The sequence below is a fragment of the Malaclemys terrapin genome, chromosome 8 (assembly GCF_027887155.1).
Source record: "Malaclemys terrapin pileata isolate rMalTer1 chromosome 8, rMalTer1.hap1, whole genome shotgun sequence".
Taxonomy (NCBI): domain Eukaryota; kingdom Metazoa; phylum Chordata; order Testudines; family Emydidae; genus Malaclemys; species Malaclemys terrapin.
In genome coordinates this window covers 2130158-2151615 of record NC_071512.1, presented here as the reverse complement: position 1 = coordinate 2151615, position 21458 = coordinate 2130158, and the positions used below count along the sequence as shown (strand labels likewise).

The window sequence follows — 21458 nt, the reverse complement described above, 5'->3', positions numbered from 1 at the left end:
AAGCTATATAGATTTGCCAGCTTGTCTGCTTAAAACATTACATTTTATTTTATTTTTGTTCCTTCCCCTGCCCTGTATTGCTGGAAAGAGAACCCTGCACTTCACCGTCAAAAGAAAAAGAGTCCAAAAGTGTACCGAGGACCACTCTGTTCCCACTACAAACATGGTGTGTGTTACACTGATCAGCCACTGTGATTCCCCCCCCACTCCCGAATTAGATTCATTGCATTTCAAATCTGTGCCCTTAATAAGAGAGGACATGGAATATGCAGAATTCACGGATTGCTTCTGCTATATCTTGTTAAAAAAATTCAGATTCAGTTTTGCCAGGTTAAGGTAATTATAATTCTGTTATAAATGAATACTATAAGTCTAAACCTTTATTTTCTCTAGGACAAAGCCTTGTAATTGGAGAAATAGCCCTTCTTAGGTTTTTATCTTCATCGGCCTTTACCTTTAGAGGCAGCTAGAAACTAAAGACAAAACAGCACTGTTTGCAGTATTTCAACGACTGCAGTGAAAGTCTGTATAACTGGGTCACTTTCTCACTGTCCAGGATATAATTTCAGGGTAATGAAATAAAATATTTTAATAATTGCTTCATATAAAGCACAAATGAAAACCTCCAGAAATATTGCTTTTATATGGCAACATTCTCTTTTAAAAGTAGAACAGAAAACTATTTATGATACTTTTTAAAAGTCTAAAATACTGTCCTTCGCAAAAAAAAAAGCAAACACTTATTTGATACAGTTAATATATTCTGATCACAAACTACCTCTGCAAAGTTGCTAATGTGACACACTGGAAACTTTGTATGGCTTTTCTGTACTTTTCCAGAACTGTTACAGAAGAAAAACTGATACTACAGGAAAAGAGAAAACTCATACCAGAATTTATCGTTTCTACTACGTGACATGCAGCTGTTTCAGACACTACGTTAAACACATTTCTAGGATGTCACTCCAGCTACGATCTACATAGAAACCACTACTTGCTTTTTACTGTATTTTATATTTATTAGCAGTATGTTGTGTTAAAGTGATATATCTCCAGTGTAGTGAAGGGTATTTGAATAGATCATGGTTATCTTCGCAGGCGTGGCCAAAAAAATGCAAACATACAGATTGTCATTCATTTATTAAATTAGGGGCCAATTCTGGAAACCGTGATGCATGTGATGGTCAGCGGGACAGCTCGCACATTGAAAGTTACTCGTTTGCATAAGCAATTGCAGGATTGTGCTCTCGGTTACATTCTGCTGCACAAAAAGCTGCCAGAGACACAGGCTACACATTTCATCTTCAAAACAATTTTAGCCAATCTACAGCCAAATTTAGTATAATCTCCACAAACACATTTTATACCCCTCTCGTTCCTAGCAATCGCATGTGTATTCCCACTGCGACAGCAAATGTTGAAATCAATCAGGGGGTGAAGAAAGGATGGTAAATTTATCCTCAGCAGCGACAGTTGAGATAACACAATATTTCTGAATTTTTTTATTTTCAAAAACTCTTCCAAAAAAAACCCAACCAAACAAGGAGAGAGTTATGCTGAGTTGTGTGGACTCAGAAAACTCCCTAGGCTGAGCACGTCCTCTCTGCTCCACGACACACTTTGAGGTAGCAGTTAGCACTAAGAAATCGATAGGTATGAAGGGCACATTTTAAGTTTTGTGAATGGAAACAAAGGAAAGTCCCCAGTCAAGGCGGGCTCTGAGTTCTCCCGGGAATGGCTCACTTCAGGGGGAGAGCTGAGCATGCCCGTAGCACCAAGCACCGTCAGCTAAAAATTTTGCTGATGCCCTTTAATTTACAGTGCCCGGCTTTCCACACCCGAGGCCTGGTTGTCTAAAGTTCTGGGCAGCTCCCAGTGATGTAACTGGAGTTTGGGGTGTACCTCAGAAAAATTAGGCCAAAGATCTCCTAGGGTGTGCTGCTAAAAATTGAGAACCCAAAATTAATGCCCACTGAAAATGCTGGCCCCTAGTGACCAAGGCTAGGATTTTCAAGCTAGCCTAAGGGAATTAGGTGCCAAAATCACGGTGAAATGAAATGGAAGTTGGATGCCTAATTCTGTTGGATTCCTTTGAAAATACAACCCTTAATTCTTAAACCATATAAAGGCAAAAAGTCTCTTCAGGACAGAGACCATCTATCTACCTGAGACTGGACACCATGTAGCACTTTGATGAGTGCTTTGATCCTGGCAGGAGTCTCTGGACACTAATGTGATATTAAATAATAATTAGGGATAAGATCTGAACGAAACAAAGCCCATAACCCTAACTGCAGATTCAAAAGTATTACTGAGAGAATCAAGTAACTATTAGTGCCGTGTGATTTTAGAGAAACCCAAAACAACATAAAACCAACTGGAAATTCGGAACTGGGTTTCCGAGAGGTTCTGAAATCATACAAAATTCTTTGTTTTTATCCATCAAATCCAACAAACAAACAACAAATGGAAATCGTTCGGTTTAGGCCAATTTCTGCTTTGAGATTTTGGGTTCATACAAAGTTGAAACACAAAGTGGAACTCCAGAGTGCAGGTAAGGAAGAGCTGGGGAGAGAGACACAACCCACATGGACTGAAACCAAAGAAAATTCTTGCACAAACCCCTGTGAAGTTCTCCCCCAATTCTATTTTATTTGAAGCAGGACTGATGCCACATCAGGGTTCATTTCTACGCCAATTAGGAGTACCCCTAGAGCCTATTTAATGGGGGGGAGGGGTTTCAGACATTTGTATTTGACTCTCCTAAGTGACAACTTTGTACTGACTGGAGCCTCCATTTATGTTATGAAGGTTCAAGACTCTTTTGGTCACCTAATTTACATGGAAAAACACTTTAGATAATACTTTGCAGATGTGCTAATCATAACCAAATCCTGTAGAGTGGTGTTTGGTCACTACCCTCTCAAAAAGTCAAGTAATGGGCTTAAAGCAAATAACATTCACTCATCTAGGCTGAATTCTGTCCCTTCTGAGAACTTGCATGGAACATTAATGCGTTTAGTCTGCATGATAAAAGAGTAGCAGAACTTTATAGGGGGCAGGGGAGATATTGCTCAGACTGCTGGGACAGACAAGACAGCCTACTTCATGCATGTGCACGTAGGTAACATATTTTATATTCCCTTTGCCACAATCCTCCTTTCACCAACATATGATCATTAACTGCCACTATTCTGTTCCTACAATGTACCTCATTTTGGATTAGTGAAACCAAAATGGCTTCTCAGTTTATTCTACACTTGCATTAATATTGACTCCCTTGCTCGCATTATCCACTGAACAATCTACATTTCCATGAAAGGCATCGTGCCTTCTGATGCAGGGCAAGCTGGAGACGCAGCACATGTTAGACAAACCTCCTATCTCCCAAAATACACCTAGCAGCGACTGCCATCAAACTCCCATGCCTGATTGCGAGACAAAATGGAGGGATGGCCCAGGGTAACAGGGCTATCCCCCGTGTTCCTCTACTGGCCATATGTAAAAATAGGCCAATAGGGAGCATAAATGAAGGCAGGTGAAGACAGCTTTAAAACGCAGTCTTGTAGACCACACTGGTGGTTTAGTTCAGTTCAGTTCACTGCTGGTAATGGGACCTGGGTTCAGATACAGCCGATTGGGCCCCTGTTTGTACATCTATGACCAGAACACAGAGTCTGTTGTCAGAGGGACAGATGTCCCTTCGCTAGGTGTTACTAGCACCCATCTCAGACTGTTTCCAATGTCACTGGCATGTGCTGAAATCTCCTTTGCCACTCTGGGCCTGTGCCCCACCATCTTGTTCCACGATCAAGGTTCTGTGGGCACTGAGCTATTCCCCTGCATTCAAACACCCATTGCTTCCTCACTAGCAAAAACCCCATCCTGACATCACCTCGCCTCTTTGATGATGGAAAAGCGTCTATAAACTACCTGACTTTACGGCACTTCAGAGACCTTCCTTGGGCATGTAAAGCTACTGTTAAATGCATTCATTGCCACATCTGCACTAGGCCTGAACAGCAGATTTTGGGGAAGCAATAGGGTATAACTGGTGCTACTTTCCTACAACACACCTGTATTTCCTCTGCAAGGCATTTTGGCATGAAAGAGGATGATCAGGCCCATAAAATACAATCCACTACACGATGACTTTTAAAGCAGTAAAACGGAGGCAGTGAAAGTCATTCACGCCTCTTTTCACGTCACTGCACTATGAAATCCTACCTGCAAATATAAACGTTTTCAGGTTAGAGACTGAACGATTTCAAAAACACCTGTAAGCAAGTCAGACACCCTGGTGATTGGGTGCATCCCAGATAGATAAGAGAAAAATATTGATCGATCCGATAACGCCTATTGACAACAGCTCTGATTGGGCCAAAATATGTAAGCAAATAACAAATGCAATTTACTCCTCAGAAGTTGGGTCCATTTCAATGTAAGGAAAGATGGCAGTACATGAAGCACTTCAAAGTTTTCACAAATTAAGGCCAGAAGGATCCATTATGATCACCAGTCGGACCTCCTGCAAAGCACAGAGTATAGAAATTCACCTGGTAAGGATTCCATCAAGCCTAACAACTTACAGTTGAACTAGAGTGCATCTTCTAGAAAGACACCAATCTTGAAATTTACCTAAATAGGTCCTCTTTTAAAATCGGTAAGGACAGATTTCAGGAATCGTATAGAACCTGTAGACTGAACGTGACCCTTTATGCTGAAGTTAATCTGCCACATGTTGGAGATTGAAACAACTGTCTGTATTTATCTTAACCAGCAGGACTACTGTTTACTAGATCCATCCATAAAAGGGAAAGAAAAGCACAGCAAGCATTGGTATCTCAATTGAATATCTAGATCCACAATGGTCAGGTGGGTTAAAAAAAAGTTTGCAAGGGGGCCAAGATACGGAAGTGGCTTTCCCAAATCAAGAAATAATATAAAGCTCCACTTTCCACCCTATGTGACTTTTGTCATTATCATCTTTTCTGATTCCTACAAAGCAAACCTAATTAGGGAGCTCTCTCATTAGTCTTCCAGAAAAATTAGCACAGCTTATGCTAATTACTCCTGTAAAATTTAATAAACTCGTTGAAATGGGAATAGTCTAATGAGGTTTTATTTATTGAACTAAGATAACTGTAAGGAAAAAGGTTAGGACACAGGGATATCTAGTGTGGTAATAAAACTACAATTTATTCAATTTCTGCACAGGAATTTTATTGCAAATATTTTAAATTCAAATATGAGTTACAATTTGAATGTTAAATCAATCTAGAATTTAATATAATACCAGCAAGTGCTACATTTTCACTTTATCTAGGATTACTGTGCAGCCTATTGCTTCACTTGTAACAGGAATCATTGTGCATTTGTGTTGTGACAGTAATACCCTTTTACAGTTCGTTCTTGGTGACAGAGCTTCGTTTAGATACATGTAAAACTGGGTTCGTGATCAAGTATACAGGCAATTCTAAAAAGATAATTCCACATACATTGTGTTTTTTCCATGAGCTTCCTTGAGATGACTGGTCTCTAACAATAATAGATTTATACCTCTCTTCAGAGAAGAGAGGGACACTAAATTTCTCTAGGTCACTTTTATAATAGACTAAAATATAAAGTAATTTTCTAGACTGTTCTCACATGCACCTACTGAAATTTTTAACCACACTTTTAAGTAAATAAACAGGTACAGTCCATATTTCCTAAATATCTAGTAAAAAAATCTAACTTTTAAGTTGATTGTACAAGTTAACTTTGTAGCCACAAAGACTGCTCTATCTGTATCCCACAAATGGCTTTCTTGAATAACCAATCAAAAAGACAGTCAGGGGGAAGGATAGGGCAGCATTTTTCATATAAGTATGGTTGTCTTTAAAAACGGTAAGAGTTTAAGTGGTGATTCTGTGTTAAAGTCAGATTAAATTCAAAGATTAGGCTTTATCAGACTGCAAGGCATGTGGGAGTGCTTTAGCCCAAACGTCAAATGAATTCTGCAAGCTCACATGCAAATAAAAATAGCTAAATATGGTTTTACATATCAATTGACACAATAGCTTAAGATTTTATGCATGCAGAAGTGACAACAAGTACAACTAAACACATGTTCTGACTTGTGCAGACATTTTTTTACAACAATTGTTAAAGTACTCCTCTTAAGATATAGCAGCTCCATATAGATGTCTTTATACTTTTCAAACCAAAAGGAAAAAAAATGAATAGGATAAATGTCACAAGAAACATCACTAAAGCCACTAACTGTATAAAGCACATACTTATTTGGCCTAAATTGTCTGAGCTAGCCACGGCCAAGAAAAGGTTTTAAGTACCCTACTGGGACAGATGCAAAGCGGCAACAATAGAAGCCACACTAATGCAATCCAGGTAACACAATCCTGGTTCAAAAACACAGGGAAGGCTAATTACAGCACTGCTGAGTCAAATTTCTTATCCCACTGCAACCCACAGGAACAGGTCAAAATCAAATGTTATTCAAACCACACTCGTATCAACCTTCTGTATCAAAGTCACAATTTAAAACCAAGTGAAGAACTTAAAAGCTTAACCCATTCACAAGCAAAAGGGGGTTCAGTGCGGGTGGCAAGGTAAGATTTATATTATAATCTAAACAGTATTCAACTTGTTTTTTAAACCTGGTGTTCAAAATTGCAAGCTTTGTATCAGTTTAAGTAAATACTGCTAATTTGATCACTACTAGGAAGTTAAATCCACTTTTTCATATAATTGGTTTGTTGTTTTTTTTCCCTTAAAGCTGCTGAAAATCTGTAGGGTCACAGTTTAAATGAGTTGCAACTAACAGCTCTGCATATTGGATCGTTAAACAAAATATTTCTGTAAACCAGCTATTAACATCTTAACATTTCTTTTTTCAGTACAATGAGAAATGCATGTGAATTTTGTAGCTTTCGTGTAGCTCAAAATGCCACTTGAACACCCTATTTTATACTGTTCAACTCTGCAGCCTACTTAGAGAGATCTCTACAGAGATGTGGTTTTATATGTGTTCTTTTACTTCCCCTGGTGTCACCTAATTCTAATATCAGGTGAACGGCTGCATAGTTAAAATATATATGTTCTGAGATTAAAACGATCTCAGGATTAGATATTGTAACAAACCAAAACGTTTTCTCTAAGCTGCCAAAGCATGCACTTGCTTAACAAACTCAAACAAGACATAACCCTGAAAGCCTGCCTAAGCACAATGCCAAGTGGTGCCTCTCTGCTATGTTCTCTTTTATATAATTCTGTTTTGATGTGGTTCTGAACAGATCTGACTCTACCTTTTTTCATAAAAACGGACACTCCAGCACAGAAGGTATTTTGAACGTAATATAGCGAACATTAACTCAGACAATAAGACAAAGAAGAACTATACTCTATACTCTGCCTTTCCTGTGCATAGGTTAGTTTCCCTTCAGGGTCCCTGTATTCACTGATTACTGCGTGGCATTGCTTTCCCTGTTTGATGACAGACAGTTTCAGTCCTTCGTGGCCATTTAACTCTCGCAGAGTAATGCCACCTAATAAACTGTTTATCATATATGTTTCCGTACAATGAATTTCAATAATTAAAATATAAAAATGACTATTTGGCTACAACTTTGCATAATTTGCAAACAGACTGCAAATTGCTCAGAACAACTAAAACAGATTTATCGTTCTACAGTGATTTACTTGGTCATGTCAGATTAGTAATATGGATCTGTTTAAAAACACAATAATTAAGACAGGCAAAATGAATTAATCAACTGACAATATAGTCAAAATAGCACTCCAACCAAAGAAAATAACTGGAGAAAATCTTAGTTTGCAGATTTTTTTTAAACTGTTCTTATGCATAAATAAAAACCTTAAAATGTAGATGGATTGCATCCAACAGAACTACTGGAGCTAAAAGTGATAATGATTCAAACATTTTTCAAATTAAAGTTAAATATTTATAAGCACCCAACCACATTCCATAAATCACAAACTATTATTTTATTCCTGAAGCTTCCTTGGCACAGCATGTGAATTGAGCCACAGAAAGTCAGCAAGAAAAATATCCCCTTTATGAACATGAATCAGATACGAAAACTAGAGCATTCCAAAGAGCAGGTCTCACAGTTACATTCCATATGGCCCTTCCATGGGAATCACAATTGCACAGCGCAACGAATTCGGTATCAACAACAAAATTTCATCCACAGATACACATAGCCCCTTTCCCATTAGCAACACCGTGCAGGTGTTTCATTATAATGAGGAATAAAATAAAATTGAAGGAAACAATAGCGGTCCTTACCTGTCAATTATCACTGGATCTGATGGAGTCTCATTTCTGTTGCCACAGCTTTTCTTGTCACAACACCGGCTACAGAGCAAAAGTGAGAGGATTTAGTGCAACCATTACACTGTAAAATCATCATTACGAACACAGGAGGTTCAAATTGCAAGCTAGAGTTACCATTCTGTCCCTGTCTGGAAATCAGTCGAATTTAGTGGGTCACATATGGGTTAATTACTATGTTTAACTTCTTGCACAGCTGGTTAGTAACGGCAAACATAAAGAGAAAGGGGTTTCACCCGCTTTCACGAACAATAGTTCATGGATCACTTCAAACGGGGAGTGTGGTCTACCCCTTTTCATGGGGCCAATACACACACATCAAGACCAATAACAAGAGTGGGCTATTTTTCCAGTGCACATAATTTTAACATCTGGGTTGGTGCTCATATTATACTACTGGTTTCCAGGGGAAGTAGAAATTCCCAGCACAATATTTTCCCCTTTTAAAATACTGTTGTTAGCAGAGAAGCTAAAACAGAAACGCCATTGGCTACTGCTTTTTATGCTTGAGTGTATCTGTTTCTCTAAGTTTTCTGAGAATTTTAATGATTGCTAATAGTACTATGGAAAGCACAGTGCTGCTGGCTGGTGCCCTGTATTAGGTCAGATACAAAGCAGGCATGTGAAACGTAAGCTCCCTCTACCAAAGAATTGCTCCATTGCTGACCTTGAGACTTGGATTCTTTTGAACTAAGATGGCTCATTGTTTCCGAAGAGAGTTAAGTTGTTGTTTGTGATGGTTTCTTGTCAGGGCTTATTGTCTATTAAGAGCCTGACTCATTAAAATATCACACATGATCTCTCACACAATATATACCCATTTCTGCTTAGGGCAGAAAATTCTCCAGGACGTAACTAGTTAGAGATGGATCTGGACTTTCCTGGGAACCAAACCTCAAAGCTCTTACTCTCATGAGCAGTCCCATGTAACCAATCAGGTTCTTACCCACTTCCTTCATCTCCCTAGTGGCAGAACATAAATATCCACCCACCAAGGATTCCCCCTTACAACCCCACCCCCATGACTCCCCTTAGTAAGGGAGTAAAAGAAGTAAACAACACAGCCTCAGGCCATAGGGGAACTTTGTCTCTGTACAACCAGGACGCCAGTGCAGCCCAGGCCTGGCCTGCCCCGCATTCCTCACCCCCGACGCAGATCCCTACTGTCACCTCAGCAGTGCCTGGGCTGACAATGCCACTGCGATGACTAAGCTTCCCTGTCACGTCACGGGGTGGAGATCTGTTCATGGAGGAACCTGTCTGTGTGTGGATCTAGGGCTGGGGTCCCCTATATTCAGGGCCGGCCCTAGCGCGGTGCAAGGCCCGGGGCAGAAGTGACAACTCCGTCACTTCTGAGACCCACCATGCCGGCCTCTGGGGACCCCCCAAAAGCTCAGGGCCTGAAGCAGTCGCACCAATTCGTCGTACCCTAGCGATGGCTCTGCCTATATTACCCCTAGTTTCCACCTTCGCCACAGAGGATGGCCCCTCTCTGTATTTGGCAGACTTACTGACTGTGGGGTGACCATATGTCCTGATTTTATAGGGACAGCCCCGATATTCAGGGCTTTGTCTTATCTAGACGCCGATAACCCCCCCTGACCCCGTCCTGATTTTTCACACTTGCTACCTGGTCACCCTAACTGACTGGGACTGACAAGCCTCACCATATACAACAAACCTTTCTGTAAATGCCAATTTTCAATTTCAACATTCAGGATTAGGGTTCTGGTAGGAATTGCGGCTCCTCTTACTTCATCTAAGAGGGACTATTTTGTTCCTGCGGAATGTGGAAGAACACCAGCGCAGGAAGCAGTCATTAGAAATGCCACACTATATAAATAGCTCTGCTGGGAGTATGACAAAGGTTCTCTTATGCGGCTGAACAATAGAGCGAATAATGTACAGTAACCCACCAAGACTAGCAATACAGCCACTAGCCACACTAAAAATAACAAAAAAAAAAAAAATGGCTTTACAAACCCAGCCTGTTGAAATGTGGTTTCCAACAGGAAAAAAAAAAGTTTCAAAGAGGAAAAAAATACATAATGCTTTTCACTGTCAAAGTTTCAAGGCCACTATTCAGGACTGAAGCGTTTCACAGGTAATGCCTGTGCAGGATGTCCAATTCTGTGCAAGTCACATTGTTTAGGACAGCCCCAAAAGCGGTTTCATTTTACAGTACAACCCCATAACTGATTCACCAACAAAATTAAAAGCCTCGACACACAAAATAGATCAGAATTTAGGAACGAATAAAATAAGCTCATAGGTCATGGGGACTTTTTTTTCCCCTTTTTTGTTTATAAAAGGGAATTTAGCTAGAATATGTGGGATGGCAAAATTTACCCAAAAACAAAGTAATAAAAACCACGAATATTTTTAAATGATTAAATTTTAATTAGAAGCATAGTTGGTGCAAGTTAAGACACACCGTTCTTGTGACTAACGCAAACCAGGGCCGTTTAGAAGAACCTTATCCCGTGAGTAGCCCCACCAAGGCCAAAAGGATTATTCCTAGAGCAAGCCGGCACTGAATGTGAGGGTACCAAAACCTGGCCCATGGGGCCAGAATCTGCCACTCTTACTTATGCTGTTCAAGGCCCCAACTCTGCCAGTGCCCACATGTTACCCAATAGGGGGGTCTGTTCACATGGAACAAGTTCCTGGATCAGGGCCAAACACCTCACTCTACTGTTGGGACATGCCCCTGGAAGAGGCCCCTTGTAAAGAACAAGCCAAGGTGGGCGAAGATGCATAAATGAAGATGGGGAGGATTAATACATACTAAGGCTAACGGGGGAATGGATTGGTTTTGTTTCCTTGCAGGGAAGCTCCCCTTGAAAGGTCTGGGGAACACTGCTTTGCTGTTGAGTGGCCACTGAATAGGATTTCCTGGGCAGTAAGGTACCAGTAAACAGGAGTAAGAGTGGACGAATGCAGCCCTTGTGTATTATGTGAAGGTGAAAAATAATGGCTCTGTGCCCTTTTCCTTGCAGCTTAGTGAAATACAAGGAAGGGCCAAAATGTTGGGTTTTAATTAGATTTTTTCCCTACTTGTTTTTTATATTAGAAATTCAAGCATTGTCTATCCCGGTTTTTCTATGGACAACTGGAGAATTAAGACATCACAGAAAGCCTCAATTTGAAACCTCATAAACTGACATGAGAAGTGATTTTTTTATTCAGTCTGATTCAAACGCTCTGGGTTTTGTTAATAGCTAATTAACACTTGGGATGACAGCTGTCTGTGCTAAATATCCACCTCCCTCATCCCTTCAGCTGAGAACCGAGAAAGAGAAGAGTATTGGGAGCTGAGTCCTCCAAGAAATCCTCTGGTTAAAACAGGGAAGGTGAGACTTGACATTCTTGATGCTTCTAAAGTTAAAAAGTACAAAAGGGTTGTTGTTGTTTTTAAAAAAGAAAAGAAAAACTTTTCTTTATAATCATAATGAATGCGGGGAAAGGGCACAATCCCAATTTTTTCCTCCCTTGTGGGTCACTTTTAAAACACGCTTTTCTTATGAAGAACCAAGAAGAAACATTGTGCACGGAGGTTCAACTCTCCCCCCGCTGACCTCTCGAGGAGGTCCATATGGGACACTGGCCAGGCAGCTTGTACGATGCGTCACAGTAGTGCTGGCATACCTGGGCACGTGTAAACTCAACACCGTGCAAGAACACCAGTGCCCGTTCTGAAGTGGTACCCAGAGTCTGATGGTTGCATCTCTCTCTGATTTAACATGCATTAAAAAAGAAGCCCCTAAGAGGCTCCCAACCAAATCTGACCTGAATACAGGAAAAAGGGAGTGTGCTAATGTATCCTTCTCATCTAGCTCATCCTGCTCCTTTTGCTTTCTCGTCCTTCTCTATATCAGACAGATGCTGCTCTCTTCACATCCAGATCAGCCCTCCTGCTTCCCATCCACCAAGTACCATTTCTCCCCTCCTTATAGCCTCCTTCCTCCAGCAATCCTTCCTGCCTTCTTCACACCAACCACCTATATGCTCCCTCCCTTGAGCTGTTGGCCAACATCATCGATGATGTTCCCCTTGTCGAGGGCCAGGCCGTGACTGGCCATCGTGCGGTTGGAAGGGGACGGGAGCATCATACAGGGAGCCTCCTCCCCTTGCACACGCCATGGATGGGCCTCTTGGCATCACAGTCCCTGCACTTGGGAGCACAAGGGCTAGTCCCTCTATGGTTCCTAGGGGCCGCCCATGTCCCTAAAGGGGATGGGGAGAAGGCAGGGTCTTGGCCTCCTTCCCCACTCTGCACCTGCCCATGGAAAGGGCTGGGGGGTGGGGGAAGGGAACAGCAGGCTACACTGTTAGGATGGGTGCTTCCTGCACTACCCTGGCATGCAGAAGAGCTCCCAAAGCACAATCCTGCTCATTGGCTCTTCTGGAGTCAGGTGGGCGTCTCCACATCACCCCCCGTGCAATCCAGCCCTTAGATTTAGCACTAGGGAGCCCTGAACACGGCGTATCCCTTGTGTGCAAACCGCTGCGTACATGGACTGCACTAGAACAATGGGTTTTTATTGATAATAATAATTAACAACAGTAGAGCAGGCCGATGTTCTCTAGTTAGCCCAATACAGCCCAATCACAACCACTGCTTTAGCCAGAGTGAACTGCCTCATTCACGGCACAGGATGGATTTCCTTTTCTTTCTTTTTTTTAAGCAAAGTTTAAAAATTTAAAAACAAAAATGTCTCACGTGAAACCCTGACATGGGTCATCAGCAGGGTGAGGATCCTTAGATCCACAACACAGTCCACCACCCCTTGAGCTAACAGAAAAACTAGTAGCAGTAGAAGGCTGTTATCTTCAGATTAGACTCGCCACTAGAGGGAGATGGAGACAGACACTTTGGCAGTGGGATTCACAGCAATACAACGTTGAGACTCAGGAATAATGGATTCGATTCCAGGTGCTGGTGAGGTGGGGGGGTGGGTTTTCTACTGAGAGCACAGGACAGATACTCCCCCTTCTCTCAGTCCTGGAACTCAGTACCATGGATGCCCCTGGCAGCTAGGAGGAGCAACTGCAGGCCAAGTCCCACTCAACCCATGGATTCTCACGCAGAAGCACGCTCAGTTGTTTTGGAGCAGCGTCCCCAAACCTGTCCATGCCCCCTCACCCCTCCCGGAGCTGGGGCCAGGAATGGGGCTGCAGCTCAGGGATGGGGGACGCAGACAGAGGCAAGGGGGCAGAGGCTTGGGCCACACCTGGAGGTGGGTCTGGGCCGGGGCCGCGACCGGGGATGGGAGCAGAGCTGCAGCTGGGCTGTGGTGGGGGAGCTGTGAGGGGCTGGAGCATGCTCAGTGCAGATGGCATCTTCCGAGATTTAGATGCCAAACTTCAACAAGTCTCTACTGAGCATGTGCAAACTGCGTTTTTTCAAGAGGCTGATAACTTAGCCAAATATGGGTGGATTTTCATGGGGATGGCATAAGGCAGCTGTCTGACATCAAGGCAACCGTGCTGCCTAATTTCAAGTCCCTGCTCCACGGCATGGAGATGGTAGAGTTTCTCAGCACAACAATTGTAATTTTTTTAACATGGACAAAACAACATATTTTCCCTAACTTCATTCTTGGAAATGGCAGAGCCATATTAGCTTAAACCAGGGGTCGGCAACGTTCGGCACGCGGCTCGCCAGGGTAAGCACCCTGGCGGGCCGGGCCAGTTTATTTACCTACTGACGCGGCAGGTTCGGCCGATCGCGGCTCCCACTGGCCACGGTTCGCCGTCCCGGGCCAATGGGGGCGGCGGGAAGCCGCGGCCAGCACATCCCTTGGCCCGCGCCACTTCCCGCCGCCCCCATTGGCCCGGGACGGCGAACCGCGGCCAGCGGGGGCCGCGATCGGCCGAACCTGCCATGTGAGCAGGTAAATAAACCGGCCTGGCCCACCAGGGTGCTTACCTTGGCGAGCCGTGTGCCGAACGTTGCCAATCCCTGGCTTAAACTTTCCCAAAAATACAGCCTTAGCCATTCACTATGCACAGGGAATTTCAGCCTGAACGGTAATCAACTTTACCAAAGTTATAAGCAACTGAAAACAGGGTTTTACAAAGGAAAGTGTCAGGCAATTCTAACTATCGGCGTCCCTACCTGCGCTGCCTATAACAATAATAAATTCCATTGAGTCCATGAATTCTTCTCAACCATTAACATGTCAGCCAAAAGAACAGCCTTATTTTGTAATCTGCAAAGAACAATGAAATCCCTACAGATAAACAAACACCTGAAATGTAACTCACTCACTTTTTTCTACAATAGTCAAGGGTCTCTCCTGTACGTTTGAATTCTTGGTCTTATCCACCCCATAGCTTTAGTACACTATAAATAAACAGCTTTTGTCACATAAATGCAAAGTTTTATTGTGCAGTTAGTCTTGATAGAAAGCACTGCAGAAAGTTGTTTAGGAATTAAATATCTAAAACAAGCTATTTTAAAATACAGAGCCCTCACTATTTCATGTCTGAAATGAAGAAATTTCATCTTAGGGAGAGCAAGCTGTCTTTCACACCATATGGCTAATGGTAGTGCATAGCAATTAGGTGGGCTGATTAATGGGGAACAGACTCTAATTTTATGCTTATAATTGAGGCTGCATTTGCACCCCTGGTGCAAATTCAGCACATCCCAACTTCCACTTACAACAGGCAAGAAATCAAGAGAAATAGAATGGTGTGGAGAGAGATGGTTTTTTTCCTGGAGTCCCCTAAAGAGCATCAGATTTGCAATTTAAAGGAGTGTTAGCAACACAATAGATGACAGATTTGTGTAATAGGGTCAAGCAGCCTGGTAAACAAACAGCACCCCTTACAAATCTATAGGAAAATCGTAATCTCTAACATTTGCAGTATGAAATTTGAATTTGGTTTTTCCCTATCAGGCATGCAACATTTGCCTGCAATGGTCTGAGAACTTTTTTTCTACCCCATACTTTGTGTTTTTGATAAAACACAGAAAGCAACTAGGGGTAAAGGAAGACAATCATAATAAAGAGCTTGAGCCAAGGCATTTTAGGAACTAGCATAAACTGCATTCATAGAAGGGAAGACTGCATTTGAATGTCATATTTTTCAGCATTCCAATAACAGAATACATTTTATCTCGGTCAAAATATATTGACATGAGTGTAAATCTTAGATGTCGATAGGTGTTGGTCCATTGGCTGAAATCTAGCAGTGTGTATATTCTCCAATTTTTAAAAAAAGTACATATAGGAAAATTAATGCATCAAAGTCTCTATAATTCCTACTCTTTCAAAGCGAGACAAGGTGGGTGAGGGAGTATCTTTTACTGGAGCAACTTCTGTGGGTGAAAGAGACAAGCTTTCGCACTACACAGAGCTCTTGGGGTCTTTCAAAGAGCATTGAGTGAGATTTCTGCTGGCACTGGCTCTGCAGAAAATGAAGCCACACTCTACCGGGTTTAGAATGGGGATTTGCTTCTGCTCCAGTGGAAGTTAAGGGGAGTCATGCTATTGTCTTCAATAACAGCATGGTCAGGTCCTCGACGTAGAATGGTTATTATTTGTATTGTGGTACCACCCAGAGGCCCTAATCAGGTGTACACACAGACATAGAGGCAGACAACCCCTGGCCAAAGAGCCTGGGATTTAAGAACTAATCAGCCCATTATCCAGTAACAGCAGCAAATATGGGCACTGACCCTCCAAACCCTTCAGCGGGTGTTTCATTTCAGTCAAGTGACCAGTGCCATTGTTGTTCTAGGATTATTTATGTGCGAAAGGGGACGCTTGTGCAGCTCAGGGGCCTTATTCAGTATGTACAGTTCATTGTTGGGTCTCCAGACAGCAAGCAGTACAAACAGGGCCCACGTATTGTAGGGTGAGCCCTGAGCTACTGACGTGACTCTGCTTCCATCTGTGAACAGAGAAGGGGCTGGGACTCCATAGTAAAGCAAAATCCCAACTGCAGCACCAGGCACCTCTTGCAGACCTTCGTTTGCCTAATCATTCCATGCTGCAACGGAGTACCTAAACGTACTTGGAAAACGTGCATTTTAGCAAAAAATGAGCTGCAAGTTAAAGGGCCAAATCCTACTAAAAGGGCTGCAGGTCCCAGCCAAAGACTGGCCATGCAAAGGGCCTAATCCACTTACCCCATGTGCCAGGTGGTACTGCCAGGGGGGGAACACTGCGTCTCGAGAGAGCTGGGGTTGAGGATGAAGCCCGTGGCTCAGCAACAGTGCAGATCAATGGGCCAAACCCACCCAAGAGGCAGGCTCTGGTGGATGAGAATCCGCCTGGAGACTTTGCCCAGGCACTCACCGATCCACAGGGAAAGTCGGGGCAAAGCTCATTCACTCAGGAGCAGGCATCAGGATTTGGGCCAAACTGCTACTGTTTAGTAAATATTTTTAAAGGCCACCATGCATGCAAGTACTAAGCATGCGTTTTTCACCCATTCAAATGACTGCTCCTAACTCATGCCAAGATTCCCTGTGTCCCACTGGAGAATTCATTCTTTTCGGCATTGCTACTGTCTACTGGGTAACTCCTGCACTCTTCAAGTAGGCAAAACACCAGCTAACTTCCCTGGGATTGCAGAGTCAGGGTCATGAGCGTGCTCTAAGGACTCTGTGGAAAGATCTCCTTAGCAATAAGACAGAGAAAACAGGAGTTAAGCATTCTTACCAGCTAGAAAAGAGACAGGTGTAGGCACCAGTTTTAAAATGGCCACCTTAGGGAGAGTAGCTGCTTGGCTCTGCCAAATTTAAAGGGCCAGCCCCAGAAAAGCATGCGGGGGGGGAAACTTCCTATAAAAGAGAGCAGACCTGCACTGGGGTAAGTTAGGAGATCACCAAGAAAACTCCCCCGTGTTTTGATGTTGCTAGTTGAACAGGGGGCTAACCAACTCTGTAACCCATACTGACAAGAGAAGCCCCAGTAAAGACAAACTGCAAGGAAGGTTTGCGTTAAGTGGAAGAAGAGAGAGCTATAAATTTCAAGTCTGAACCCGGCTGAATTAAAGCCACCTGGTTTGTCATTTTATTAGCACAGCTATGGTTGTGAGGGTAGATAATTACAGATAGCAAGATTGCAGTTTATTTTATTATTTTTGGTGAGGAAACATATTCTGGGCCCATTAATGCTAAGGTGTCTAAATGCAAACCAGTAGCCGACTGCTAAGGACAAACCTTTATAAATAATTGAAAACTGGTATGATGACTGAGACTTTGCTGCTAATTACATGAGCAGAACTCTGTTATTTTGGGATTGTTTAATGCAAGAAAGATACATTTAAGTCCTAAAATAGCTCGAGGTCCAACCTAGATTTTGAGAGACAAATTCATCTTCTCCTTGCTAATTAACTGGAAACAGGGTCTTTCTTACCTGCACATTATTTCATGTGTGAGAAGAACTCTGCACATTTCTGGGTTCTTGTCTTGGCCTTCGTACACTATCGCCTAGAAACAAAATACATTTTTAGCTTCACGCCAAACTGAGTTTGGAGAAAATAAAATGCATCACAATAACTGAATGCTTAACTATTGTTGCGGGCTGGATGGCATGCTTAAACAGACTGCGTCACCGTAAAGACTGCTTTCAAGATTTGTAGTTGACTAGAGTTAGTTTCTTTCCTCTCCCATTTCAACCAATACATTATGCACATCTTCAGAGCAGTGTGTAGGACGGGCTTTTTTAGTAGTCAAGACAACCACAATTTTCCTTTCAATTCAGAATAAAATATAGACCTAATAGCATTAAAACCCAGAAGGGCTTAGCATACTTCGGGGCCTATTTTTTTTTTAATCAAAAAAACAGCTCATGTATTTTTAATTCCAAAAGCAAGTCTGTTGTACCGCCTGTGCACTTTCCTACTAGCTACCAGAAAAGTTAGGGTCTGATGGATTCTCCACTCCCACCCACAGTGCTCGGTTGATTTACAGTGGTATAAATGAGATGAGAATCAGGCGCTCTGAATGCAAAGACCACTGGGAAGTGGGTGAGAATAAAACAAACAGGGATGGATACATGATCTTAGCTGAGTTAGGAGGAAAATCCTTATTATTTGCAAAAAACACTGGGAATACTACACAGTCACATCAAAAATAGGGTCTGCCCCTGCAATATACACCCAAATGGCACTCGGTTAAAGGGTGTCTTGTAAATGGACTGGCATTACATGCCAGGCTAAGGGAATAAAGCTGCTCACAGCCGATTTAGAAAGTGCTCCTACCTGCTTAGCAGCGATAGGTATGCCTAGAGCAGCAGCATAGCTGCATTTGCTGCGGGTAGCAAGAAAGGATGATCTATCGCTATTGTTTTGCCCTAGAAAACATTTAAACTAGGTCAGTCCCATACCACAATGTCACCCTGCCACAGTACAGCCCCGCACATTGCCAGCAATGCCCCGGGCACCAGTCCCCTGGGAGGGGAGTCAACCAGAATGCACAGAGGTGCCAGGTTACGTTTTCAAAAGCACCCTCGTCCCTTCTAATAGGATTTAGGCTCCTAAGTCACTTAGGCACTTTGGGAAATGTCACCAAGTCCCAACAACCCCTTCCCCGGAGCCAAGAGAAGACGTACCAGGGCAGCTGCATGGGGCTAGGGTGACCAGATGTCCTGATTTTATAGGGACAGTCCCGATTTTGGGGTCTTTTTCTTATATAAGCTCCTATTACCTCCCCCCCCCACCCCCGTCCCGATTTTTCACATTTGCTGTCTGGTCACCCATGGGGCTGAAGCTCTGTGGCACCCGAGTGGGCAAGAAGCAGCACTAATTTCCAGTCAGCACTGCCCTCTGCCCTGGGAAAGGAAATGAGGAGCAGCCGGGATGGGCAATGGCAGCACAAAGCCACCTTGCCATAGGGGAGCTGGAGAACACAATGGAGGGCCCAGCCCAGTTTAGAGCAGCCCAGGATTCACGGGCTCAGAGTACAGTTCCTCGGGCATGGCAGTGTTGTCTAGTGGGTAGGGCACTACACTGGGAGTGAGGAGACCTATGCCCTCCCCCATTTTGTCTGTCTCATCTATTTAGAATGCAAGCACGTCGGGGCAGCGACTGGATGTGTTTGTACAGGGCCTAGCACATGAGGCCGTGAAGTCTGCTGTGGCCTATAAGCACTACTGCAATTCACATAAGGCAGTAAGATCCCAGGGCTTTGGTGCTTTGAAGGTTCATGTCTTCCTCCTCCTCCACAAGCCAGTAAACACCATCCCATGGAGGGGAGCATTAGAAGGAAATTTTGTGAGGTGGACAGCATGGAGTCCGTTCCCAGTGACCCTGCCGGAGGATTTAGGAAATGTTTTCCCATTGCTCAGTAACCGTTACTGTTATTATTGCGGTATAACATACGCTAACCAAGGGAACCTCTACACCACTAGTTGATTTAGCTACTAAGGCCTCCGATCTAATGCTTGGAGGGGGGCGAGGTTTGCTTAGCACAAAACGTGTTCCCATATACTTCTGATCCAGTAAAACCACATTTAAAGAAAATACAACTACGCTAAATATGATGAAGTCCCTAAAACCAGCAATAAACTAGTTATTGTAAATAAAAAAGTCTCTCATGTTACAAGACACAATTAAAATGGAAATATGGAAAACAATAATAAGGAACAAATTAATATATGGTAAAAAGAGATGATGATAGACTGGTTTGCATTCAAAAGTGTCTCCCACTGAAATCAATAAGTGTTTTTCCTATACAGAGTCATGAATCTTAGGTACCATGAGCTGATTTTTTAAACCCGGTTTAAGCAATAATACGTAATATTAACCATGTGCAATACCACACAGAATACCAGGGATTGGTCAGTATTATCCTTGCACAGGATCCATGGGCATTTTCACTGCATGACTCCCATGTTAGTATGTGTCTCCCCAAAGCAACCACCAGTAGGTTTTTGCTGTTAGGATAAAACAAAAGACATAAGGTACTGGATTTCCCAGCACTCCATTGGGGGTCAGTCTAATGGGTGGGGCATTTCATCCCAGGTCTCCAATCCCAGCTCACTCCAGTCAAGGCTGCCATTCAGAACTGGGCACCTTAGTCTGGTCCCACGAGTCCGACTGCTGAGAGAGTTCAACACCCGCTGAGGTCAAGGCCCCACCCCACAGGAGTCACTCAGCACCTGGCAGGATTGGGCCCTTAGTTTCCAATCAGCCTGCAGGACAGCAGTAGATGGCTTGAAAGACACACTGGAAGAGCTGGATTGCCACATGCGATGGAGCGAACCCAGACATGGTGGAGCTCAGTCAACTGGGCAGGTGGATTATGCCGCCAGTCAAACCAAGAGGGCTTTTTAAAAAGTAATTTCCATGAACCAATTATAATGAAAACTTGTGGTGAGAGCCTGCGCCCACTGGGCAACAGAAGAGCTCGATTTCTATTTTATGTGTCAAATGGGAATCTGGAGAGCAAAAGGGAAACAAACAAATGAGCCAGACAATCTGTGGAGGGGTTCCGTGTGGAATTTGGCTGCTAACCTAGGATAAAGAAAAAGTTACCCCCAAATCAAGTCACTGACTGGAGAAACACCAGACCACTCCTGACACCCTTAGCTGGGCAAAATGCCAGCTGAAATCAATGGTCATGCCATTCTTTATCATGCCGAGTTCTCCACTACGTTCTGTGTAATAATCCTTGGCACAATATGACCCAGTGAGAATTTTGCCTGAATAAGGATTTGACCCACTATGCAGGATTTGACCCATTATGTTTAAGCCCTGCTATTTTAAAATATGGTTCACCTAATATGAGCCGAGCTTGTGCCCACTGAAGTCAATGGGAGCAGGATTAGGTCTGCCAGAAACTACAAATGAGAACAAGTCAATTTAATTTCCTCTTTTCCTTTTCTCCGTCTCCCTTCTTTCTTCCTGCCGCTATGTTTACTTAACCTCCAGGTACCCACTTAAATAACCCAACTAAACAGCAATAATGAACACACAGAGTCAACAATATGGTACCTAATCACCTTGTCTGTTGTGTTTATCGTCAGCGATCCTCTGCCTGGGTGCATGACGTTCTTTAGCCTTCCAGTACATTAAAGGTTCGGTTTTTGCTTTGTTTGCACTTGACTATTGTTACTGAATCTATACATATTGTAACTTC

At 43.1% G+C, this 21458-nt stretch overlaps 1 protein-coding gene across 5 annotated transcripts in view; it reads right to left on the bottom strand.

Moving 5' to 3' along the window:
* The window catches only part of EBF1 (EBF transcription factor 1), a 317608-nt gene that overhangs the window by 284854 nt on the left and 11296 nt on the right, over positions 1-21458 (bottom strand). For all 5 annotated transcript variants that reach the window (XM_054037974.1, XM_054037975.1, XM_054037976.1 and 2 more), the window contains exons 5-6: positions 17734-17807; positions 8312-8380 (exon numbers count right to left, since the gene is read on the bottom strand). In XM_054037974.1, the coding sequence (XP_053893949.1) occupies positions 8312-8380; positions 17734-17807 (143 nt within the window). The remainder of the gene's footprint in view (positions 1-8311; positions 8381-17733; positions 17808-21458) is intronic.